The sequence below is a fragment of the Lepidochelys kempii genome, chromosome 1, assembly GCF_965140265.1.
Source record: "Lepidochelys kempii isolate rLepKem1 chromosome 1, rLepKem1.hap2, whole genome shotgun sequence".
Lineage (NCBI taxonomy): Eukaryota > Metazoa > Chordata > Testudines > Cheloniidae > Lepidochelys > Lepidochelys kempii.
Genome location: NC_133256.1, coordinates 111,228,055 through 111,254,925, shown reverse-complemented (window position 1 = coordinate 111,254,925; position 26,871 = coordinate 111,228,055). Strand labels below are relative to the sequence as shown.

General features: G+C 41.5%; 2 protein-coding genes across 3 annotated transcripts in view; one reads left to right on the top strand and one right to left on the bottom strand.

The window, feature by feature from the left end:
- Positions 1–24,499, bottom strand: part of CDC16 (cell division cycle 16) — a 68,034-nt gene extending 43,535 nt beyond the window's left edge. The window contains exons 1-10 of one of the 2 annotated variants that reach the window (XM_073350735.1): positions 24,288–24,499; positions 18,402–18,456; positions 16,350–16,501; positions 15,474–15,512; positions 11,307–11,447; positions 8,649–8,808; positions 7,681–7,775; positions 6,822–6,955; positions 5,355–5,434; positions 4,399–4,448 (exon numbers count right to left, since the gene is read on the bottom strand). In XM_073350735.1, coding sequence (XP_073206836.1) covers positions 4,399–4,448; positions 5,355–5,434; positions 6,822–6,955; positions 7,681–7,775; positions 8,649–8,808; positions 11,307–11,447; positions 15,474–15,512; positions 16,350–16,501; positions 18,402–18,456; positions 24,288–24,335 — 954 coding nt within the window. In that variant the 5' untranslated portion in view covers positions 24,336–24,499. The remainder of the gene's footprint in view (positions 1–4,398; positions 4,449–5,354; positions 5,435–6,821; positions 6,956–7,680; positions 7,776–8,648; positions 8,809–11,306; positions 11,448–15,473; positions 15,513–16,349; positions 16,502–18,401; positions 18,457–24,287) is intronic. The other variant, XM_073350741.1, reaches the window with a different exon arrangement.
- RASA3 (RAS p21 protein activator 3) overlaps positions 24,043–26,871 on the top strand; it is a 264,785-nt gene continuing 261,956 nt past the window's right edge. The window contains exon 1 of the mRNA XM_073350720.1: positions 24,043–24,393. The gene's annotated coding sequence lies outside the window, so the exon portion shown is untranslated. The remainder of the gene's footprint in view (positions 24,394–26,871) is intronic.

Here is a 26,871-nt window from a genome sequence, read left to right as displayed (position 1 = left end):
AGAGCTGTGCAGGTTCCATGTTTTCTGTCTGCCATCCTCTGACAGGAGAAAGGCCACACGGGTTCATGGGATTTTTAAAAAAAGATGGAAAAATTATCAGATATGGATGATATTATGGGATGGAGACAGTTACACACTGGTAAGTTGACCCCTTGCTCCCAGTCACCCTGTGCAACTCATTTCTGCACATCGTGCGCCGCCAAAACTTCCCAAAATACAGTGCGCTGGAGGGTGGTTGCATACTGGGATACCTACCCATGGTGCACTGTGCTGCGCATTGACATCAGCACTCCTGGTGAGTTCATTCAGTGCCGATACAAGGAGCCAAGTATGCACAAGCACACATGATACACTTAACGTAGCAGCTTTATGCCGGTGTAACTTGCATCAACCAAAGTTTGTAGTGTAGACATTGCCGCTATATAGTGATGGGAGGGGTTCTCCCATTGCTGTATATAATCTACCTCCCCCAGAGGCAGTAGGTAGGCCAACAGAAGAATTCTTCCGTCAGCCTAGCACTGTCTACACCAGGGATTAGGTTGGTTTAACTACGACTCTCCAGGGTATGGATTCGTCACACCCTTGAGAAACGTAGCTATGTCAACGTAACTTTTCAATGTAGACCATCCCTTAGTGTTTGAAAAAAGAAGGGAGAAAGAGGAGGAATTTTGTATGTACTTAGTGTATTACATGAATTCATTTTATTTTAATTTAATTTTTTTTTTTTTTAACGCTTGAACATCTCAGCTGAGTTACTTGGAAAAATGGCCCTTGCATGTGCACATCAAGTATATATCCTAACTGTCTTACCTAAAGGTTAGCAGTATATAACAATGAAACCATAACATATCCACTGGTATTTTAACAGGTTCAATGAACCCTCAATTCAGTTGCAACAACAGAATTGTGTTATGCAATGTGCAAATTGTAACAATTCTATCAACACTGTAACTGAACATAATAGAAAGAGCACCTTTTCGGATGCGTGAAATGTGGTGGCAGTTACGGTCACTGCAAGAACCAGGCTTGGTAATAACTCAAGGTTATAATTCAACATGTTCATAAAGACCACTAGTGTAAGTGTGCCATCTCATGTTTTCAGTTATGGGATATACCCTGGCACCAAGCCTCAGGAATCGTCTAGAAAAGCAATGGTTGCTGGGAACGCATCCTTGAACATTCAAAGCAGAGGTTATAAGAAGTCAGAGAAGTCCCAATTACTGTCTCAGTTCCTTCCGCTAAAACCCCAAATTATTAAGAAAGCAGAATTCCAAGGAAGAGGAGATAGGTGAGCAAGTAGTATGAATATGCAGAATCAACATTTTTGAAGAACTAATTACAAGTAAGTACCCTTTCTTCCGTCCTCAAAGTTTCCTTTGCATACTCTCATTGGAGGAAATCTAGCTAGCAATACTATTTCCCCATTAATGTTGGTTGAGAAATAATAATTAAACAAGGACTGCATAGTAGTTCTTCCAAAGCAAGCATCAGATCTATGCTCCAAGTCAAAGAGAGTAGTGCTGCATAGATACGAACATAATTGCAAATAGCAGCATTGCAGTTTTCTGTTATGGAATCCGGTCATCTAGCTTAGCCCCAGGAGAGTGAGCCCTAAGACTTTTAAGTACTGTCACCCCACCATAACATGTCTCATTGCGAAGGTTAAGATTTTGTCACGGTTATTTTTAGTAAGTCACAGGCAGGTCACAGGCCATAACAAAACTTCAGGGAAGCCCATGGCCTGCCCGACTTTTACTAAAAACAACTGGGACAAAATGGGAAGGTGGGGGGGTCCAGCACCCACCGGTGCTGTGCTCTGGGGGCCCTCTGCTGCCCAGGGCGGCTGGGAGCTGCAGGGGGGCCCCTGCTGTGGCTGGGAGCTGCAGGGCTAGCGGCTGGAAGCTGCAGGGCCCTACCAGCTGACAGCTTCAGCCACACTGCCCTGGGACAAAAGTGGAAAATGTCATGGAGATGTCTGCAAGTCACAGAATCTGTGGCTTCCATGACCGCTGTGACATAATCTTAGCCTTACTCATTGTATAATCTAACCCCTTTCAACAGGTTTTGAGCAGAAATGCCATTCCATTTACAAAGCTACAAAAAGTTCAGATGGCTTCCTCCATACGCTGATTTTAGACAAACAGAAATTCAAAGCTGACATCAAGAACATCCAAACTAATTTCCCCATGGATGAGAATGTTTTTGAAATAAAGACAAAAGATTAATAGTCTGATTTAGCTGGAAATCAGACATTATTTTAGACAAGAATTATGAAGGAGCACAAAATGCAATATTGTCTTATAGTATATAGGAGATATAGTAAATGAAGGAACAGCCAACAAAGCCTTCAGCTCATTTACTCTTCTCTCAGAAGTAGTTGTGATTAAAAGTGTTATGTACAGCGACAGTCATAGTAAAACAGTCTCTCAAAGGTTCAAAATGTGCATCCATTAACTATGTCAGCATTCAGTTGAAATCCCATATTTGGACAGATTTTTTTGAAAGGTATAGCTAGTGAAAAAGTATTATCCAGCCCTTTGAGGAAATTCGTGAGAGTGGGATGGCTGAAGACTTTCGATTTGTCAATAGGAGAGTACTCTGCCCAGATGGCAGACAGCTTCACTTACACTGACAACAAGAGGATGCTAAAGGACTTCAGACATAATAATAGATGAAATAGGGACAAAATATGGAGACAGGTTGTTATCTGCCATCCCCTGAGAAAGCTGTTTCTATTTCTGGGAGTAGCATTCCAATGGCTGAAGTTACCAAAAGACTAACCATCTAAAATGACCCCCTCCCCCCCAATTAAAAACTAAGAAAAATTTTCCAGACACAGATTGAAGTGTAAGTGTGCACATCTTACACTTACACATCTGCAACTAGCCACACAAAAGCCAGTCAGGAAATTCTAAACTCAGCCTCAAATATTAAGCACCACAAGGGGGGCATTTGCGCCATCCAGAAAGCCAGAAGGTTCCTGGAGCTCGATAGCACTGGGTGGAAGTTTGAATCCCACATGTAGAATTATGCAGCTGTCACTCTAAAGAAGGACTTTGAATTCTGAGCAGATAATCTAAAATTTAGATTAGTGGGTTTTTTTTAACATTAAAGATTTGTTTTCTAAAAAAGAGAAAACTATGATCAATCACACAATCAAAGAAAGTTGTTTGCTGTGTTGGTCCCCGGATATTAGAGACACACGGTTGGTGAGGTAATATCTGTTATTGGACCAATGTCTGTTGGTGAAAGACAAGTTTTCGAGCTGACTCAGAGCTGAAGAAGAGCCCTATGTAAGCTTAAAAGCTTGTCTCTTTCACCATCAGACTTTGACCCAATAACAAATAATGTCTGCCTACAAATCAAACAAATGCAAGTCAGATTCATAGAAACATACAAAATAAATGTATTTTAAATTCACTGATACCAGTGATGATGGGACATTCTCCAAACATTGCATTTATATAAATAGTTTTTATATTTGCACAGGTTATGTGTTTAGTTGAAAGAGTATTCGCTGAATACCTGAAGCTGTATTTATTTCAACGTACAGTACCCTAGATACATGCTCAATCATGTATCGGTAGATTCCATCACATAGGTGGAACATTGTACCTCCATGCATTGTTAAAGTTGGTTGTAAGCAGTGAATTGTGTGCATAGTATATTAATTTTCAAACTACCAGAACGTTTATAAAACAAACTTATTCAAACGCCTAAAAATCACTAATACCAAGTCTGACCGTTTAAAAGACAATGCCTTTTGAGTTATCTATTCAAAAAGCATTGGGAACAATTCTGTGAAGTGGGGAAAATGTTTTTCCTGCACATATCTCCCCAGTAATGGGGGGAATAGAGTTTTAAGAGATTTAAATCAATTATTTTTTACACAAAGGGTTTTAAACTGCTTAGCAACACCATCTTTTGGAGCAGCAGAAGACCCTCACCAATATAAAATGATGAAGGAATGTCAGTTATGTAGTACTTCTGAATATGGGAGGAAAATTCTTCCCTGCCTGCTGCAGATAATCATTTTATACTCTGAAGCATGACATTATCTTTTAAGTTACTCAAGTTAAAATAGCAGTGTTAGTAATTGTAAAATGATCTATCTTTTTTAAAATCTAGCTAGAGTATCTGTTTTCATGACCTCCATCAGTGGTAAATTCTACAAACTGAATATATTTTATATAAAGAAGTATTTTCATTCTAAATGGATTGTAAATTTAATCAAATTTTGGTACAGGACAAAAAAAGAAAGCAATTAACTATTTCCACACTATCACTTCCTGAGTCTGAATTCTAGTTGTTCAAAGTGATTATTAAATTACAATTTCTGTTGCTTTTACTTATGCAAAGCTGGAGGAACACACACTATAGTGACCTATAACAACTTACAGGATTATTTGGGTACAAATCCACCAATTTATGAGAAAGATAGAATAGCTCTGTATGGGTGAAAAAAAAAAGAAAATTAAAGCATGTCAAACACTAACACATATTTTGGCCAATACACTTTTCTAAAGTAGCACTAAATCTTCTCATATTACAAATTGAAAATTAGTATATAAACTCAAATATTCCATTCTTTAAAGTCTCATTTCCAGCTGTTTCCAAAGACCTCCCAGCTCTTCTTTGGAAAGAGCATGGATAACTGTACAAACAGCTGGAATCAAGAAGCAGATGTCTAAGCTACACTATTGTAGTTGCCACAGGGATGTTGAGTACTTGTGAACAGCATCTTAACTGAACGGAAAAGAGATATATGTGATTGCAAATGGGACAGGAGCCAGTTTGTGAAACACTCTCTATTAAGATGAAGTTCACACTATGAAAGTTTGAAAACTTATGGCATACACAATAGATATGCTCACATATTTTGTGGTTCCAAGTAGCCACTTTTGAAAATTTCCCCCTATGTTTGTTTTTCATTGTTTGAAATAAAAAAGTTACATTTGCTAGGCTGTTGAACACATGTCAGAACTTAAGCAATAACAGGTTGGCTCACAGTACTGACTCATTGGCTGCACAGCCCAAGGGATAAGACACAGAGAAGACTGATAAAGGGTACAGGAATACCATTTACATGAGTTCTCTTCCCTGTGCAGCTTGCCAAATCCCTGTTGTGAGGGTTTTTTCCCTTTTCCCTCCCTCTTTATGGCCATCCTGTGGAAACTGCATGCAGAGGGTCAGATCTTTTCTGCTGGCTCAAGTCTAAGAGTTGTTGGGAAAACTTGGTTTTATTTTAGAGGCTATCCTAAAGACAGCAGGAAAATAACCTAAGTGTCCTTTAAAAATAAAAACCTATATTTGACTCTGATCATATTAAAAATTTAGTCAATAATATTTCTCACCATTTGCTTTATTCAGCTCCACAAGTGTCCCTATGTGCACAGGTAAACAATTGGCATGGAAAGGATCTTTTTCCATTACTCTAAAAATACAAAAACAGCAAGGATTATTATAAAATAAAATGTTAAAATCATTTAATTGAGTTGGAGACAAATTACTGTTATATTATATAGTGAGCAATTAGCACTTTAAATCAATCTATAATAATCATGATCTCTTCACAAGTGGTCATTCCCTGATAGCATAATAAAGCCTAACCACACAACAGAACAATTAGAACTAATTTAGCTAAACAGATAAATTAACGAGAAATTCTGACAGATGAAACAGACATTAGGAAAACTGAATACAATTTCCACTATATTTGTTTCACACTTAGCTACCAAATGAATGCAGAGTATCTATTTTTCTGTCCATCCATCCTGTAGGACCCACAAGCTCTGGATGGAACATAAGAAACCTTAATATATTCCCTTTTACTCTCTGCCCTCCTCAAATGGCCTTGCATCATGATAACCATCTCTCTTGTGAACAGGAATGCACAGCACCTTTCTACAGAACCCCTTACATCAAAGGCACTATTTTTAGATTCCAAGCACTGAAAAGGGAAATCCCATAACCATGTTTCAAGCTGCAACAGTTTAGTTTCCTTTTTTCAAATATCTGAGAGCATGGGAATTGCCCAGAGGAGCATTTAATGCCCTAAAATGTCCCAGAGTCTTTCATTATAGGAAGCCCAAAATTTTGCAAGGATTCAAACTTCTGAGGAGACTCCCACCGCAAAGGCTCAAAAGTCTGTCACAACTCTCCTTCTGACAAAAGGCAGCTGGACAAATCCCTGTGGAGTTCATAACGCACTCTCATGTTGAGCAGTGTAACGGGTGGGAAGAGGGTGCTAGAAAATGAACACAAGGGGTGAAATCCTGGCTCCACTGAAGTCAGTAGGAGCTTTGCTATTTGCCTCAGTGCGGCCATGATTTCACTCCAGGTGCTGCACTTCCCAACAGGGATTAGTATTATGCCTCTGCAGTATTCCCAAACCATACCAGTACTGGACTCAAGGTTGTATCCCATATGGCAATGTCTTGGCTTGGTTTGATCAACCAAAAGATTTACTATATTTTGAAATAAAAGTTAAAACTTTCAAACCTTCATTTCATAAGACAACTATTTTAAGAGGGCTCACCTGGAGAAAATGTAGGGATTAACATAAGGCAGCATTATATAAAGCTCAAGTATTTTGCTTTGTGCCACACAGTAAAACAAATGTACTTTTACAACGCCAAATGCTAGAGTCAACTGCATGTTTACTGTAGATGAGATATTAGCTTGCAAAATATACATTAGACAACTGAGTCAATAATATATTTGGGTGAACTTGTGGTTATACAGAGTTTATTTCTGCATGCCATCTGAAAAGTAGCAAAATGAAAATTCAAATAAATATCAAAGTTTTTTCATGTACTTACACAGAAGTAAGCTTGTAGCACATTTTGAAGTCACAGTTATAATAATGCCTTTCAGCTAGGGACACTACTACATCCAGATTGTCCTGAAGACCATCTACAGATTCAGGAATTATTGTTTCACTTGGCTTATTATACTGAAAAACATAATTGTAACATAAATATGATATAAAATGGGAAAACCCAAGCATCGTTCTATCAATATTTGTTTTTAGTTCTGAAAATGATAATTTAAGGACCTCTGAACCTCAAAATTTTGACTCCATATAAAAAGCCAATATTGAGTATAAAACTGTAACTTTTAGGTAATGCATTTCTTTATGACACATTTGGCATAAGCAACTTCCAAAAATGAAAGATATTTGACTGTCAGAATTTGAAGGAGTGTCTCCGAAAAGGACGCAATGCTGTGAGTGTCATAGCACTAACTGGTTTCAGAGTAGCAGCCGTGTTAGTCTGTATTCGCAAAAAGAAAAGGAGTAAGCTTTCGTGAGCTACAGCCTATGCTCAGATAAATTGGTTAGTCTCTAAGGTGCCACAAGTACTCCTTTTCTTATAGCACTAACTGTTCCATGCTGGCCTATGCTACAATGTTATCTCCAGAAAAAAGCATTTTGGAAGCAATGCATTTAAAGTTAGCCAGAATTAGACGGTTCTATTAAGTAAGGCTATAATATACATTAAAGGAAATGTATACGAAATTGTTACACACTTCTATTAATGGAGAGCTATAATGGCAATTAGGTCATAACACCATAAAAAAGAATTTTTAAATTATATTTTTGAAGCTAAGGACAAAAACAGTATTGTATGATACTTACATATGAAGTCAAGATTTCCATAGGATTAATCAGATTTTTACCTTTTTCAGTTTGTTCTCAAACAGAAAATGAAGCAATTCTTGTTCTTCTTCTGTACACTGTTTACCAAGAGGTAGAGATTCAAGAAGCTCTTTTTCTGTGTTAATTAAAAAATATGAACCTGGGGTAAACTATGTTTGAAGTAAACAAAAAAATAAAATTCAACAAGTTGTAAAGAACTGATTTTCATTGAACGCAAGGGCTGTGAAAAGTTTTGTGATGTTCACCCCAATACCACAAAGAAAACAGCACATCTTAAATACACTAAACGTGACTGACTGCACTCTGCTATGATAATACTGAGAGATATGGAAGTAAATGACTGAATCTTCTTTGTTTTCAGTCCCTCTTTTTCTACAATTCTAAATTAAAGTTAACATAAAGATGGAGTATCACAGCCTACTGTTTTATACTTATGCTGTAAGCTAAGGTTGTTCACTGAAAAGCAAAATGCTGTCTAAAGCAAGGATTCACAACATTTTGGCATCCACGATGCCAAATCCAACTGTGGTTTCTTGCCATAAGCTACCCAAATCCCACAATCCTTTTTTGCTTCAAAAGAGATCACCTAAAAAAAGGCTGCTAACTCTGACTAGGGAGCACTGGGGCTGCAGGAGGTACTAGTTAGGAGGTGGAAGGGCTGCTTGCTGTCTTGCTCCTAGCGCCTGGAAAATGTTATTGATTATCAGTTTATGAGACCCATTGGTCATACCCTCATGACCCACCCGTTGGTTGTGCTCAACAGGTTGAGAAACACTGGTGGTTATTTTTTCCTGAAACCTACAGCTTAAATGATTAACAGTTTTTGCCCATTTAACATAAGCAAAGAGTTGCTAATATTTGGGCATGGAATATTCTCTCAAAGTAATTTCAAACTGATTATTCTAACTTTCATCTACTGGACAAAATGTATGGTGAAACTGGAGATGATTTCATTTATATTTGAGAAACAAACACCGCTAATCCAAACCTTCTTGTGCTGTTAGCATATGGTGTGATGTTAAAAAGTCAAATGCTTCAAAGCAGTAAACATCAAGCTTCAAGGCTTCTTTGTAGCTGTACGTGGCCAGGGTTCTATTATCCAGAGCATCATAGATCTTCCCTCGCAAAAGGCAAATAGAACTCTTGATCTAGTGATGGAAAAGCAGGGCTGGAGGTCAGACACTGAATCAACGTATATAATTTGGTTTTGAGCACAAATGAAATAGACTACCTGAAAAGTAAAAAGCATTTCATATATGATGGAATCTGGTTTTTAAATACTGCCTTGATATATAACATTGTTACTAATAATCTAAAACCAAAATGAATACTACATTAAGCTGTCTACAGCCAAACATTAACAAGAATTGGTTAAATACATGACAAAAATAAGTAGACTAATATGCAATAATTCAAACAAAAGCCCTTGAGGGTTATTAAAGAGAGCACTAATTCTACTATACTGTTTCACAATCGGAAGATAACCTCTTTTATTACAGCCCAAATTGTCTTAACTTTTCAGTTTCGCTCTGGTGTTTCTTGAGAAACCTATGAGTAATACCAGAAGCAGTGGAGATATGTCTGTCACTCAAGAGGATGGCACGCTTTATGTTCACATCTGAAATATTACCACTGAAACCACAATTAAAATTAAATCTTAAATCCTAGAGAAGTTGATGGTTCAGCCCATGATGGTACTCCAGCTCCCCAAGGGCAACTTCCTAATTGCTACTGCAAGCAGGTAAGTGACATTAAATGCTGGTATTTAAGGGTCTGTCTACACTTGGAGTTTTACACTTTAAATGCACACGCTAACTTAATCTAAATTAATACTCAAGTGTAGTCAAGCAATGCCCCATTGACAGAAGCAATGAAGGCCAGGTCTACACTAAAAAGTTAGGTCAACATAACTGTGTTGCACGGGGTAATGAAAAATCCACCCTTGCACGATGTAGTTATGTCAATCTAACCCCTGGTGTAGACAGTGCTAGGTTGATGGAAGAATTCTCCACTGACCTAACTACACAAGCATAGTTTGACTTCTATAGTTGGGGGGACAACTCCAGTCAGGCCAATGGGGCCATGCATGGGCGGGCAAATTCTGCACCTGCCTGAGGCTTGCAGTTTGGGGTGGGGTGGGGAGGGGGGCAACACACCGCCTGCCCCCCCACCCCAACTATGCCCATACCTAGCTATTGCCTCTCAAGGAAGTGAATTAACTACAGTGATGGTAGAAACCCTCCCATCGCTGTAGTGAGTGCCTACAATGAAGTGCTACAGCAGTTCAGTTGCAGCTGTGCTGCTGTATTCCTAATGAAGACACAGCCAGTGTGTGACGGGGTGGACTAGGCTCTGAGGCCCCCTGCTGGAGACCTTGTGGCCCTGCTACACCCCTCCCCAGAAAAGGGCAGTAGAGAGGTCCTTCAAGCTACCTAGAGCAGCTGTGTGGGAAGTAGCCAATCAGGGCCCAGTAGGCTAGTATAAGAACTGCAGGGCCAGAGTGAGTTCAGTTCCTTGCTAGAGCTGAAGGAGTGTGGATGGTGTGTGGCTGGCTGAGGGAGCTGCAGGACCTCAACTGAGTTAGTGCTGCTAGAAGCCGGGAAGAGTGAGAAGGAGCCCTGAGCTGGTTGCAGGGATTCCATCTGGAAAAGGCCCTGAGACAAGGGTGAAGACAGCACAGGACAGTGTGGAAGTAGCTCAGAAAATTACAGCAGCAGTGTGATTTAGATAAAGGGACACAGTGAAAGCTGCTATCTACAGGTCCCTGGGTTGGGACCTAGAATAGTGAGTGGGCCCGGGGCCCGCGAACCCCCTATTAGTCACTAGGGGAAGTGGCCTGAACATTGAGGCACCCCAGAGGGGGAACTGAACTGTAGTGGCCCAACTGAAGAGCTAGGGCCAGAAAGGCCTTCAGAGAGCAAAGACATTGCCTCCAGGGAAGGAGCCCTGGGGCACTGCTCTATTCTGGAGCACGGACAAACAGAAAGACATTACAGAGGGCACTGAGAGAGGGGTTTGCTTTGATTTTATCTCACAGACAGACAGTGTATGACTTGGCCAGATGGCTCAATCAGTGAAGACCCACCACAAACAGGTAGAGAGAGTGCAGGCACACGCACTCGGCCAGCAGGTGCTCGCGAGAGGTGAGTGCAAATCCGTTACACAGTGTTAACGCCTCATTACAATATTTAAAAGGCAGAGGAAATTCATTCCCTTATTGTTATTTATCTCCAAGAATCTGCAGTCCAACTGAAAGAGATGACAGTTTACATTGTCAAGGCTCGAATCATATCTGGAAGACCTAGAATTTATTTATTTTAAAACTGAAATAGATTACACAGAACTCCCTAGAAATTCTCAATTATTAATTCTGAGCAAGCAGTTGCACAACACTAGTAATAGTGACAAACCAGGATTATCATTTAATGTAGACAATAATAAAGGCAGCTAGTAATATAGATTGCTGACTAAATGGAGAAAAAACATAATACTTCTGGAATAAATATTCATTATCCTATAATAAAAGTCAAACACACATTCAATTTCAAGTCCAGATGCCAAAGACATTGCTTTCTGATAAATCCCTGTATAATATTAACATTCTTCTTCAACCATGAAAACATCATGTTTTGAAAATGCTACCTACAGAGGATTGTGACATCTCCCAGTCACTGGTAGAGTCTTTCAACCCACTTTCATCCTTCAAGTATTTTTCAAATAGTCTTTTGTTGATTGGCTCTTCCATGTCAAGAATATCAAGAGCCTGTTGATGCTCTTTTGCAGCATACTACAGAGAAAAACAAGGGTAAGATGTTAAGCATTTAAAATTAAAACACCAATAATTAGACTATGGCAAGTAAAAATTATAGAGTTGGTAGGCCAAGCCACTCCACATTTTGGCATATCTTTATTTAGATGTATACCAGTTTACCATCATAATCTAACTGTAGTGGGAGGGCCTGGTCTCCCTCCCTGACGGGGAGAGAGCTGCAACCACCTCCTGGTGGGCAGAGCTGGGAAACCTGAGACCACACTGCCAGAAGCAGAGGGGCAGGACAGGAACCAGAAATATAAAAGGCAGGCCTTCTGACACAGTTGGAGAACTGCCGGAGAAGCAGGACATCTCCCTCACACACCCACTGCCGGAGCTCAGAGCTGACAGAGGCTGCTACAGCGCCAGAGACATGGAGGGACTGCCGGAGCTGCCAGGCACCAGGGACACCGAGGAACTGTTGGGGCTGCCACTAGTCTTTTACCTCAGTGAGACGAATGACCCCAGAACCCAGGTACTCCCTGAATGGGAGTGTAGGAAGGAGCCCAGGGAAGCCAAATAGGGTTTGGTTGCATAACTGACTGCAAGCGTGTTGCGGACAGACTCCCTGCTGACCCAGTGGTGGACCACTCTGCCACTGTTAAGGCCCTGAGCTGGGATGCCGTGGAGTCAGGTGGACCTGCGTCCCCCTACCCTCCCTGCCACCCCAACCTTGGAGGTGGCAGCCTCCCCACCTTTGGGCCAAGAGGCCTGCGTAGGTCTGACGTTCACCCGAGCTAGGACGCTAGATGGGTTTTCTGTCTGCCCCGCCAGAGAGCTGATCCCCCTAGACTGCTTAATTTTTGGCTGCACGCCCTGGCTGAGGCTCAGACTCAATTGCTGGCTGGCCTAAAGGCTTGGGCCCACTAACTGTCAGCTAATTCCCCTGTGAACTGAGTCACCCCCGAGGCATTGTAGCGAGGGGACGTGGTCTCCCTCCCTGACAGACCACCTTACACTAACAGGTTTCAGAGTAACAGCCGTGTTAGTCTGTATTCGCAAAAAGAAAAGGAGTACTTGTGGCACCTTAGAGATTAACCAATTTATTTGAGCATAAGCTTTCGTGAGCTACAGCTCACTTCATCGGAGGCAACTACAATTACACTAACAATTCACAATATTTCAGTATTGCTCAACCAAACATTTGGAAAATAAATACCTGCAGAATGATCATACAGCCTAGTATTATGTGATCACAGAAGTATACAAACCTACCTTAAAATGCATTAAGATAGGATTTTCTATCATTTGTTACAATTAGGAATGTTGTGCGATTAAAAAGATTAATCGTTCTGTTAAACGGTAATAGAGTACCATTTATGTAAATAGTTATGGATATCTTCTACATTTTCAAATATATTGATTTCAGTTACAACACAGAATACAAAGTGTACAGTGCTCACTTTATATTTATTTTTTATTATAAGTATTTGCACTGTAAAAAACAAAAGTAATAGTATTTTTCAATTCACCTAATACAAGTACTGAAGCGTAATCTCTTTATCATGAAAGTTGTGCTTACAAATGTAGAATTATGTACAAATGCACTAAAGATTCATATGTCCCATCATGCTTCAACCACCATTTCTAGGGACATGCGTCCATGCTGATGGCAGGTTCTGCTCCAAAACCATCCAAAGCAGTGCGGCCTGATGCATGTTCATTTTCATCATCCTAGTCAGATGCCACCAGCAGAACGCTGATTTTCTTTTTTGGTGGTTTGGGTTCTGTAGTTTCCGCATCGGAGTGTTGCTCTTTTAAGACTTCTGAAAGCATGCTCTACACCTCGTCCCTCTGAGATTTTGGAAGGCATTTCAGATTCTTAAACCTTGGGTCTAGTGCTGTAGCTATCTTTAGAAATCTCACATTGGTACCTTCTTTGCGTTTTGTCAAATCTACAGTGAAAGTGTTCTTAAAACAAACGTGCTGAGTCATCATCAGAGATTGCTATAATATGAAATATATGGCAGAATACAGGTAAAACAGAGTAGGAGACATACAATTCTCCTCCAAGGAGTTCAGTCACAAATTTAATTAATGCATTATTTTTTTAACGAGCATCAGCAGCATGGAAGCATGTCCTCTGTAATGGTGGCCGAAGCATGAAGGGACATACAAACGTTTAGCATATCTGGCACGTAAATACCTTGCAATGCCAGCTACAAAAGTGTCATGCGAACAGCTGTTCTCACTTTTAGGTTATATTGTAAACAAGAAGCCGGCAGCATTATCTCCTGCAAATGTAAACAAACTTGTTTGTCTTAGTGATTGGCTGAACAAGAAGTAGGACTAAGTGGACTTTTAAGCGGTACAGTTTTACAATTTTTTTGTTACAATAACTGTACTCAAAAACAAAACAATCTACATTTGTAAGTTGCACTTTCACCATAAAAAGATTGCACTACAGTACTTGTATGAGGTGAACTGAAAAATACTATTTCTTTTGTTTGCCATTTTTACAGTGTGAATATTTGTAATAAAAAACAACCATACAAAGTGAGCACTGTCTACTTCGTATACTGTGTTGTAATTGAAATCAATATAATTTGAAAAATGTAGAAAAACATCAGAAAAAGTTAATAAATTTCAATTTGTATTCTATTAACACTGCAATTAAAAGCAATTTTTTTAAAATCAAGATTAATTTTTTCCAGTTAACTGCAATTAATCGACAGCCCGAGTTACAATCAATCAAAATACATGCTGTTCTATTTATTTTTCTCATCCTCCAGACAATTTTATTTCTTTGGTTGCACTTTGTTTAGATAGCACTTTCCATTCAGAAGGGACCGAAAGCATACCGCGACTACATACTTATAGCACCAATAAAACAAAGCTACCTGTGGGGCAGAATTCAGCAACCAACCAGAATAAACCACACTATACATTATTAGGGAGGAGGAAAATTCTGGAGCGTGGACAACATGTTCTAAAGAAAGTGTCCTGGGACCTATAGAACCCTTGCTGAGCAGCCAGAAATTTGTTGTTCTTTGGTCTCATTCAAGAGACCTACATGCTACTAGTGGGGGAATTCTACGCCAAAAAAATTAAAATTCTGCGCACAATATTTTAAAATTCTTCAAATTTTATTTGTCAAAATAACTCTATATAATCACACCAGTTTCAATTATTTTGTTAATTTATTTCAAAATACCTGTCAGCAAGTATGTTTGTAACAATACAGACACAAAAAATTTCCCCCCAGGAGTAGACAGTAAAAGAAATGCCTATGACAACCCAGTTTCTGTTTCTCTGCCCCCACACCCTGAGCCCAGCCAGCAGGTCAGACACCCACAACCCCTCCCCCGCAATGGCCAGCCATGGGGCCCCCCTAGTCCAGACACCCGCACCCCCCCCAGAGCCCAGCTGTGGCCCCCCCAGCCCAGACACCCGTACCCCTTCCCCCCCCCAGAGCCCAGCTGTGGCCCCCCCCAGCCCAGACACCTGCCCCCCTACCCCTCAGAGCCCAGGGATCCAGAGGATGAAACAGCCTGATGCTGGGTCCCAGCCTTGTGTGGAGTTTCCTGAGCGCCGACATCTCCTTCCCTCAGGGCATGTGGGGAACTGCAGCTGCCGGGAACCCTCTAGCTCCCTCCCTATCCCCCCAACAACCTCTTCTATGTGCGAGCTGGTCTCTGCCAGGTCCCCTAGTGGCGGCCAGCAGCTCTGCAGCCCATTTCTGTGGCAGAAAGGAAATTCTGCATACACAATATTAATTTCTGCAAAATTCTGCATTGCACAGTGGTGCAGAATTCCCGCAGGAGTAACACACAGCATGTTGCATGGAACTCAGTTTACCCATCTTACAAGGATGAGGGAATAAGTCTTCTCTCACAGGATTTGAACCTGTAGTTCCAGTGAGTATAAGCGTTTCAATCCCCAAATTTAGACCTCTAAATATTCCCCTTCTAGCGTAAAGTGTGCCATATGTGGTTTGCGTATTTACGTAGCATGCTTTGTTTAGTTTGATTTTATCCAATATAAACTAAAATATATACTTACATGACATCTAGCAGCAAGGTATCGACATGCTTCATACAACTAAGAGAAATAAAGAGGTTTGAAATATACTTATCAAGGAAGCTACAAACAAAACTCCCTAGTATTAACAGCAAAAAGCTATTATTCCTACATCAATGTCTGTTCTTCTTCTGACTAATGATTTCTTTCTTACTTCCCCAAATCATTCTCTCAAGTCTCTAACTCTTGAGGAAGACAGGAAATGGGGAAACCTCAACACATCATCCTGTCTCCTTAACCCTATCTTATCCCCTCCATTTCCCTTATGCTGACATACTCTTTCCCTATGACCCTTCCCCTACAAGCACTCTCTTATACACCACCCTATTTTCTTCCTATCTTTTGACTTTAGTCATAGGGCATGTAATCTACCCAAACTGCTAGATTCCCTCGACTCTCTCTCCTTTATCTCCTCCAGTGTGGTTCATCCTTTCCACCTCAGCAAAACTTCCCTGACCAAAATCACTAATGACCTTCTATCCCAGTTTGTAAATTTCTTCTATACTATATTAATTTGAACCTCTCCAACTCGGGTGGCACTTCCTCTTCTTTTGATTTCCACAATTCTAGTTCAAGTGGGAGGAGAACTAGAACAGCACACAGTCCCTTCCCTAAATCTATTGGTCCCTGCACATGTCAGCCCTTGGCCCTTTTCTCTTCTCTATATATCATTCTCTCACCATGACCTTACATTATGCAGTTTACGTAACCACTCTTCCTTTAAATCTGGATTGTTAGCTCTGAAGGTAAAGAACCTATAGTGCATTTAGCACAGTTCACCTGCTATTTAGCACCAGGTATAGCACTATGGTTCTAAATAAATAAAAAAAGTATTATTTCTTGTTTGAAATTACTTACCTTATCTAGCTTGCGTGATCGAAGGGCATGTGCTGCCCTATGATACTGAGCTGTCAGGTAGAGACATTGGGCCAGCCAATAGATGTCCTGAGGTTCCTCTAAAAATATATATATATATTTTATATATATATATAATCCCATTAAGTACAATCCTAAAACACATGTTTTTATCATAATTTTGTATGGCATAGACATTTTCAGGTCATTAAAAAGATCTCCGTATACTGCTCTTCGTCAAAACTAGTCATCTCAAGAAATTACTCTAAAAATAAAATGCATCTCTTTGGACATCTCAGAAATAAGAAATTTTAAGAATTAAATCAAACCCTAACACTAAGACTGTACGCACTATCAGCAGCAAACAAGGATGTAAAAAAAAAAAAATCTACCACCAGTCTGCATACCATAAGTAACAGAGGGAAATAAAATTGATGTGGAAAAGAGAAAAATAACATCTGTATGCTATAGGGGACTCCAGACTTTGAATGCACTAACAGCAGAAAACACACTTTTAACCTTTTTATCTTTCAAAGTTTGTGCAGAAATTAGTGCCTGCAAAAGCAAAATATTATTTTCAAGTTCTAGAAGTGTGACAATTAAGTCCTGATCCCAAAACTTATGCATGTGCTTAACTTTACACACTGTGAGTAATCCCATTTGAAGGATCAGGTACTTAGTAAGTAATAAGGCCATTGCAAAAAAGATATAAAGAGCAGGTAAGGAAATACTCCAAAATCTAAACATGGACAAATAATTTGGTCCAGGTGACATGCACTTACCGAAAACTATATTTAAAAAGAGTCATGATGCACTGAGAGAGTCTTCAATATTGAAGAAAAGCAAAAATGATTTAAAAGGAAAGAAAAGTTACCCTATCAATTACTACCCCATAAATCCAATAGATCAGGTGTGGCCAAACTGTGGCTCTTTTACAGTTAAAGTGTGGCTCCCGAAGCCCCCACTGCACCCCCATTCTCCGCCTACCAGGCTGGGGAGGAGCTCAGGGCTTCTGCCCTGCAGCCGCATGATGGGCTAGGGGCCTCTGCCAGAGATGACTGGTGCCTGCTGAGAGTGGGGGAGGGGACAAAATTTAAAGCCCACCCCCCACAACAGCTTGAGTCATACCGCCCTCTTACCCTCAGTGGCTCCTCCCTGCAGCTCCCAGGTGTTAGCTTTGCATGGAGAGGCAGTGGCAAACAGGTGGGAGCTGCAGGGAGGGGTCACTACTTTAGCTCCACGGGGAGAGGCAGCAGCAAAAGCAGTAGCTCTCCCTGCTTCTCCCAGCTGTTTGCCACTGCCTCTCCCCACAGTTGCAGCTCCCAGCTTACAGACTCTAGGAGCTGCCATGCAAGAAGGGGGCCCAGTGGCCCCATGTGACAGAGCGGGACCAGCAAACCCTGGCAAAAATCTGGGGGGCATCCCCATGTACCCTCCCCACACATCTCCTCTTGCATCTGCCCAGTGTAGATGGGGGTCTTTCCATGGGGTGTGCCTGCTGGGGCTTGGGGCTTCAGCTTTCTGAAGACTGTCATATGTGGCTCGGAGGGTCAGTAAGTTTGGCCACCACTGAAATAGACTAAGCACTAGAAGAGGTACTGCGGAAACAATCTTGCATTGGCAGTGGACTGGACTAAATTATAAAAATTAATTATTTTTAATTTCAGTGTTTATGAATCTGCAAAAAGGTTCTTGCAAGTAATAGAGATTTCTCCAAGTGGAAGGAGTTGACGCTCCATGCATTTCCAAGCCCTGAAGGACAGAATGTTTTTCAGCCTGGGAAAGAGGCTTTGTTCCTGCACTAGTAGTTAGAGTACATTTTTCAAGCACAGGTGTCAAACATGCATGAATGCTGAACTGTACACTATCTAATCTAGCAGATCAAAAATCTAATGCTCTACTTGGGTAGATGGTATTGCAGAGAGGCTCACAACAATATAAAATATAAAATGGAACCTCAACAATATACAAGAAGCTGAATAAATTATCGCAGGTAAAAGTTTTCATGAAACTAATATTTTAAATTAAGTGAAATAAAACGTAACGATTACTTACCATGGGACAGTGAAGCAACTTTGTCTGCCCAAAACAAGGCACTTTGATACTGTTGCTGGAAAAGAATGTTAGAAATGTTAGGGTTTGTATTTAAATATATTATTTAGCTTCATATGTCTTGCTATTACTAAAGGTGGAGCATAACTCCAGAGTCTTCATTGGTGACTACCTAAGCTACCTTAAAAAAAAACCAAAAAAAAAACCTTGAGTTAACTGATTGCCAAATAAGTCAAAGTAGTTAACGTGTTTGTAAAGACTTCTTAGGGCACTCCCCAAACATTTATGATTTGCCCTAAATTGAGGCAGGGGGCTTTACTGTGAATCCTGGGAATAGGAGAGATGGAAGAATAGCATTTGATTATAATGGAGAGCCAGCTCTGCTACAGATAAGATTAAGAGTTGCTTTCTATTTAAAGGGAAACTCTTCAACATGACCAAAAATCTGCATGGTTATTCATATTGCCTTCAAATTTGGTGTGTCTTATGGGGCAGAGGGTTGGGTTAATGATCCAAATTTGGGGTCTTTTACCAAGCAGTTTGAGATATAGTTCCCCAAACAACAAAGCTTTTCTTAGGGTTGACAGATTCTACCAGTGCTTTTTGTGCACACCTCGGTCAAACCATGGGTCTCAATCACTTAACATTGACGCAGTTAGCGTAGGGCACTTTGGGGAAGCAATATTGGAAACACTATTCAACAAAGAGTCTGGTTCTACAGTCAGGTGCAAGCCTAATGCTCATGCACCAAATGGATTTGTCCAGGCATGTGCAGAGTGCCTGAGAGACTGTAAACCAGACATGACACTCAGGACCCGTGTAACTCAAGAAGACATGCTATGGCCACTGAACATGAGCAATACCCAGTCACTATAAATTCAAACCCAACTCTAGCAGAAGTCTGAAAATGAAATTTAGACATGCTCTGTCAGAGGGTATTGTTTGGGGGAGAGGAGAACTTAATCAGACTACTGTTGAAAATTCAGAACACATTCAAACTATTTTAAAAAAAATGATACAGTCCAATGCTTGCTAGGAAAGGAGGAGAAATGAGGGTTTGAGCCATGCTTGAATACTGTTTTGGCATTTGTTGGGGGAGTAGGAACAGCATTCTGATACTTCTGACACGGTTTCCCCACTCCAGAAGGAGAAATGACATCTCAGTAACTGCCATTTCTCCTTCTGGAGTGATCCTGGAAACAGAAGAAGTGGAGAAGGAGGTGGGTGATATGGAGGTGGCTGGCATGGCATGTGGGAGGCATTGGGGCAGAGGGTGTCTCTCAGCCCCAGATTCTCCTCTGACACTTATTCTACTCCACAGGAAACACCACGTCTGCTAAAACTTAAAACCCTTTTACAGTCACTTTACCCTTATGTACATAATGCGTTACCTAGGGAGGTGGTAGAATCTCCTTCCTTAGAAGTTTTTAAGGTCAGGCTTGACAAAGCCCTGGCTGGGATGATTTAATTGGGGATTGGTCCTGCTTTGAGCAGGGGGTTGGTCTAGATGACCTCCTGAGGTCCCTTCCAACCCTGATATTCTATGATTCTATGATAATGCCAAACACTATATTTTCACTTACCTATCATTAAACTCACAGTCCACACCAATGTTCCCTCTAATTTTTGACAGGCCGTGTGCGCAAAAAATTTCTTCTGTGCAAATTTTTGAAGCAGAGTTCAAATTTGTGCTCCATGAGACAAATGCGCCCAAGCGAGTAAAATGCTTATACATTTAAAAACTTTTAATTTGCAATTTGTGATAATAGTTTTACATTATGTTATTCTATAAATGTCATTTTTAAATACTTAGAAAAAGGAAATTTAACCTCCTTTCCCTTTCCCCGCCTTGCCAGCTAGTAGAATCTGGCTGTGTTGATAGATGGCGGGTGAACAATGTCAAAAGTCGCCCGTAAATGATATTTTGGCCTGGCTCCGATGTAGTATTTCATTTTTTGTACGTGCAGTGTTTCACCGTGTGCCTGGGGTTTAGGATCTGTGTGCGCGGACACATGTACACAGCTTAGAGGGAACAGTGATCCACACTCATCTCTCACCTAACTGCTGACAATTCCCAAGGCTAGACCCATATGCCCCACAACTGACAAACCCTAGTGCTGAAATAAGGCATACTGGATCTACCAAGATACACCTGCACATCTTGCCTTTGATCATACACACCAGGGGTCAGGGAGAGGAGCTAATCCTCTGGGGAGAGGGCACGACTCCCCAAGAAGTCACCGTATCACAGCTTTGACAAACTGCTCCAATTAATCCACCCAATATTTAATACAGCTGCACTTAACACAGTAAATGCAGCTGCACTGCACACAGATAATTCTCAGTGGCTACTGCTGGTCCAGGGGTCAGAGTTAAGGTTGAGTGGGCATGTACCTTAACTCTTTATTTCCTGGTTTTCAGAAGTTTGAGTTTTTCTGAATTTGATGTTTTGGAAGAGCACAAGATACAACCAGGTAATCTTAACTCTGCACTAATGGTGTTGTCAGTAACTAAACAAGAATTTGGGATCTGAATGAAGCAATATTCACAATGTATGGGAATTTTTTCAGACTGCATGTCCTATACCATTTGTTGTGGCCCTCCATCTTGGAAGGGACTGCATGAAATCTCTAAGGCTAAAGGGTATAAAGTGCTTTAAGAACTTTCAAGAAGAAAGATGCTATATAAATGTCAGATATAGGCAGGGCTAATAGCAGAGCCTATTATTAAGGTTATCCAACACATCCCACTATAAGGTCCTGATTTCAATTGCTTACAACTTCATCAAACTTTAACCATTTGGGCCAAGATTTTCCATATGGGTTATCTGCTTCAGCCTATTTCTTAAAGCGGTCTCTAAAAACAAGGTTATTAAAAACATTTTTTAATTTGCAATTAAAAAAATACTCTAGTGAGCTTTTTTCCAGTGCTCATGATGAGCAGCAATATTCTGTTTTCACCTCCTTGTTCAATGCGTGGCCCTAAGCCTTATTTACTGTACGCTATTCAAACCCTTCTCTGAAGAAAATTACTAATTTCCTCATTGGCTTTTCTATGGCCTCTATCATAGAATTACAGTGCTTCAAACATTAAAAGCAACATAAGTGTGTAGGGACAAATTAGAAAGACCAATCACAAAATGAGATTAAACTAGGTAGGGACAGAGAGGGTAACAAGAAAACATTTTACAAATACATTAGATGCAAGAGGAAGACCAAGGACAGGGTTGGCCCATTATTCAATCAGAAGGGAAAGGCAATAACAGAAAATACGGGACTGGCTGAAGTTTTAAATGCCTTTTTCATTTCAGTTTTCACCTAAAAGGTTAGCAGTAATTGGATGACTAACACAGTGAACATCAGTGTAAATACAGTAGGATCTGAGACTAAAATAGGAAAAGAACAGGTTACGAATTATCTCGATAAGTTAGAGGTCTTCAAGTCAGTAGGGCCTGAGGAAATACATCCTAGAATACTTAAGGAATTGGCTGAAGAGATCTCTGTGCCATTAGTGATTATCTTTGAGAACTTGTGAAGGACAGGAGAGATCCTAGAGGACTGGAAGAGGGGAAATATAGTATCTATCTATAAAAAGGGGAATAAGGACAAGCCAGGGAATGTGTAAACCAGTCAGCTTAACTTTGGTACTCAGAAAGATAATGGAGCAAATAATCAATTTGTAAGAAACTAGAAGATAAGGTGACACTTAACAGTCAACATGTAGATGTGGGGGAGCAGTAAAGCTGATATATCTCAACTTTAGTAAGGCTCTTGATAGTATCTCACATGACTTTCTCATTAAGCAAACTAGGGAAATATAGTCTGGACAAACCGACTGTAAGGTGGGTGCAACAAGTGGTTGGAAAACCATATTCAGAGAATAGTTATCAATGGATCACAGTAGAATTCGAAGGGCATATTGAGTGGATCCACAGGGATCTGTCCTGATTTTATTCAATATCTTTATAAATTATTTGGATAATGCCATACAGAATACACTCATATGATACCACACTCAGAGGTGTTGCAAGCGCTTTGGAGGACAGGGTTAGAATTCAAAATGATCTTGACAAACTGGGGGAATGCTCTGAAATAAATAGGATGAAATTCAATAAGGGTAAATGTAAAGTACTACACTTAGGAAGGAATAATCAAAGCACAAATACAAAATGAGAACTGACTGTCTATGAAGAAGTACTCCAAAAAAGGATCTGGGGATGATAGCGGATCACAAATTAAGAATGCATCAACAAAATAAAACTACTGCAAAATAATAATTAAAAAAATCACTCTGGGATGTATTAACAGCAGTGTTGTAAGCAAGACACAAGAAGTAATTCTTCCACTCTACTAGCACTGATAAGACCTCAACTGGAGTACAGTGTCCATTTTTGGGTACCACACTTCGGGAAAGATGTGGACAACTTGAAGAAAATCCAGAGAGAGTTACAAAAATGATTAAAGGTCTAGAAAACTTGACCAACAAGGGAAATTTAAAAAGTGGGGTTCTTTAGTCTGGCAAAAAGAAGACTGAGCGGGAAGTGATAACTGTCTTCAAGGGCATAAAAGGTTGTTGTAAAGAGGATGGTAATAAATTGCTCTCCTTAACCACTGAACAGGATATGAAGTAATGGGATTAAATTGCAGCAAGGGAGATTTAGGTTAAACATTAAGAAAGATTTCCTAAATGGAAAGGAGTTAAGTACTAGAACAAATTACCTAGAGAATTTATAGGTTTCAGAGTAGCAGCCGTGTTAGTCTGTATTCACAAAAAGGAGTACTTGTGGCACCTTAGAGACTAACAAATTTATTTGAGCATATAAATATGTTAGTCTCTAAGGTGCCACAAGTACTCCTTCTCTTCTAGAGAATTTATAACTCTCGATCACTGGAGACTTTTAATAGCAGGTTAGATAACACCTGTCAGGAATGGACTACTAGGTAATATTTAGTCCTGCCTCAGAGCCAGGGGACTGAACTAGATGACCTGTCGAGATTCTTCCAGTCCCACCTTTCTATGATTTAACTGATCTTTATAACACTCCTGTGAAGCAAGTGAGTCGTATGACCCCATTTTACAGACAGCGAACTGAAGCACAAAGTGTCTAAGATTAGTTGCCCACTCATTCCGCTGTTCAATTTGAAACAGATCAGACCTGATTTTTCAAAGGCCTTCGGATTATATGGCACTTTATCTGTTCCAAGCACTACTCCCTCCCATTGACTTCAGCTGCAGCTGTGAGTGGGCAGCACTGCTGCACATCAGACCCCAGGTGTCTCAAGCACCCAGAGAAAGCGGGACAGGCTGTTAACGGCCACCTGTGAAAAGGCTGGTGTAAGTCACTTGCCCACAAACGCTGTGGCGGAGGCAGCCATAGGATCCAGTTCCCCAGGGCAACATTTACCGGCCCGCCACCCTCTCTGCTCGTTGTCCGCACCCCTTCCAGGGCTGCTGCGGCAGGCGAGGCAGCGTCCCGCCGCACCACGCCGCAGTCACTGCCCAGCCCGGGGGGGAGCGGGGCCCCCCCGTGCCGTGCACGAGGCCCCTCCTCGCCCCCGACACGGCAGTAACGGCCCGGCGCTGCTCGGTGCGTGACGTTACTTAACACGACGCACGCGGGACCTTCCCACGAACACGCGCGTGAGGCCCGGGGCTCCCTCCGGAGCAGACCGTTGCGCTCCCGGCTCTCGCACCCGCCTGCGGGGCCACGCTCCGCTGCCAGGGGCCCCGACGAAACAGGGGCGGAGACGCACCCCCAGGCTCCGCCCGCCGGAGCGCACCTCCCCGCGGCGGGCCCCGCAGCCACTCAGAGGGCGAGGGGGCGTCAAGGCCGGGTTAGGACCAGGACCCGAGCGGAGGAAGAGGCTGCGCGGGCTGCTGTCACCTCACCTGATCTATGTACTGCCGGACCCGCTTCCTCAGCCGCTCCAGGTTCATCTCCCTACGCGCGCGAGCCGGGTGACCTCAGGATGCTCCGCACGCGCCGCTGGCTCAGGTAACGGTCTCGCTGTCACGCATCAAGCGCGCAGCCCGGGAATCCCGCACTCTCCGCCGGCCGCCCTCTCTCGGCGTGCCGCGCGGTAACGTCCCCACTTCCGGTGTCACGCCCGAAGTCACTCCCCACAGAAACACCGCCCCGCGCGGATGGTTCCTAGAGCGCGCCCAGAGCCGAGCTGTGGCGCTAGAGCGGGGCGGGGCGGGCGAGTGGGGCTGCTCTACGCTGTCCAGCTCCTCCTGGGGCAGAGCCCGCGGGAGGAAGGGGGACTGTGACCCAGCGCTGCCAGAGTTTGTGATGTTTCTGTGAAGCCTCCAGCTCCTGGAGTCCTGTTATTTGGCCAGAGCTTCCCCGTTCATTACAAGGAATGTCCCCAGAGCCCCAGGGAACCCGTGACCCGCGGCATCCTAAAGGCTTAGCAAATGAAGAGAAATAGAAAGCTCCCAAAGTGGTATTATTATGTATTTAATCCTGTTTCTTTAAAGGCCTGATGGGGGGGTTGGCACGACTCAGCACCTTACAAGATATTATTAGCAGAGGATCTCTCTTCCCTCTCTGTTACCCCCAGGTGTGAGCGGGCATGGGCTGCCACACTGAGCCAAGTACCACTCAGTTTAAAAGGTCTAGGGACTGCTGAATGAGGGCTGAAATCCTTCCCCAGCCATAGCACGCTTGCACTACTACCTGCTGTGCATTAGGTTCTAATGAGTAGACTAGCTCCACCTGTGCTGTTATTATTTAACCTGAAATACTAATTATGGATGTCCAGAGGCAGTGAAATTGGAAAGGCAGATTTGGGCTCACAAGGGACCCAACATTGAAAGAGCAGTTAGTCCAGGTAGCAAGTGGCTAGCTATGGTTAGGAATATGAAGTAAAATATTTTCTTGGCATTAGGTCAAGTGTGCCATAAATGTGATGGGGAAAATAATTTTTTAAAAGAATGTCATAGTATTAAGGCCAAGACTGGAAAACAGTAAGACCATGATGCAAATTTCCTTGTAGTGACTGCAGAGTAAAATGTTGTAGATGTGCAAATATTGGTAAACCCTAATGGCAGAATTATAGTCTTCAGATTGGATGTTGGAGTACAATTCTATGTTGGTTTGTTTGTTTTTTTTGGGGGGGGGGGTTGTTTTTTTGTAATATATAGTACAGTAGCTAAGGAAGAGGTGCAGAAATACAAAGCAAAGCTTGTTTCATATTCTGAATAAAATAGTAGTGTAAGTGACCAACAATGTGTTTTTAAAAACAGTATGACTTAATACATAGTAAATGCGGATGTACTACTTGTGCTACATCCAAAAATCTACTTAATCATGCTGTCAAAGTTCCTCCCCCACTCTGAACTCTAGGGTACAGATGTGGGGACCTGCATGAAAAACCTCCTAAGCTTATCTTTACCAGCTTAGGTCAAAACTTCCTCAAGGTACAAAATATTCCACCTGTCGTCCTTGGATTGGCCGCTACCACCACCAAACTAATACTGGTTACTGGGGAAGAGCTGTTTGGACGTGTCTTTCCCCCCAAAATACTTCCCAAAACCTTGCACCCCACTTCCTGGACAAGGTTTGGTAAAAAGCCTCACCAATTTGCCTAGGTGACTACGGACCCAGACCTTGGATCTTAAGAACAATGAACAATCCTCCCAACACTTGCACCCCCCCTTTCCTGGGAAATGTTGGATAAAAAGCCTCACCAATTTGCATAGGTGACCACAGACCCAAACCCTTGGATCTGAGAACAATGAAAAAAGCATTCAGTTTTCTTACAAGAAGACTTTTAATAAAAATAGAAGTAAATAGAAATAAAGAAATCCCCCCTGTAAAATCAGGATGGTAGATACCTTACAGGGTAATTAGATTCAAAACATAGAGAACCCCTCTAGGCAAAACCTTAAGTTACAAAAAAGATACACAGACAGAAATAGTTATTCTACTCAGCACAGTTCTTTTCTCAGCCATTTAAAGAAATCATAATCTAACCGTACCTAGCTAGATTACTTACTAAAAGTTCTAAGACTCCATTCCTGGTCTATCCCCCGCAAAGACAGACTATAGACAGACACACAGACCCTTTGTTTCTCTCCCTCCTCCCAGCTTTTGAAAGTATCTTGTCTCCTCATTGGTCATTTTGGTCAGGTGCCAGCGAGGTTACCTTTAGCTTCTTAACCCTTTACAGGTGAGAGGAGCTTTCCCCTGGCCAGGAGGGATTTCAAAGGGGTTTACCCTTCCCTTTATATTTATGATACATGCAATGAATTAAATGTTTGATCTATATGCTAGCCACCGAAATGCAAACAGAGAGCACAGACTGCATACTAGTAAAGTTCTCAGATGTCTTTCAATGCTTGGGTTATCTGGAAGGAGGATACTATTTTAAGATAAAACAATTGGTAACTCTGTCTATCCATCCTCCAAACCCTTCCCCAAACATTTGGTCTAACAAATAAAATAAAATAAATTGATAATATTGAAAAT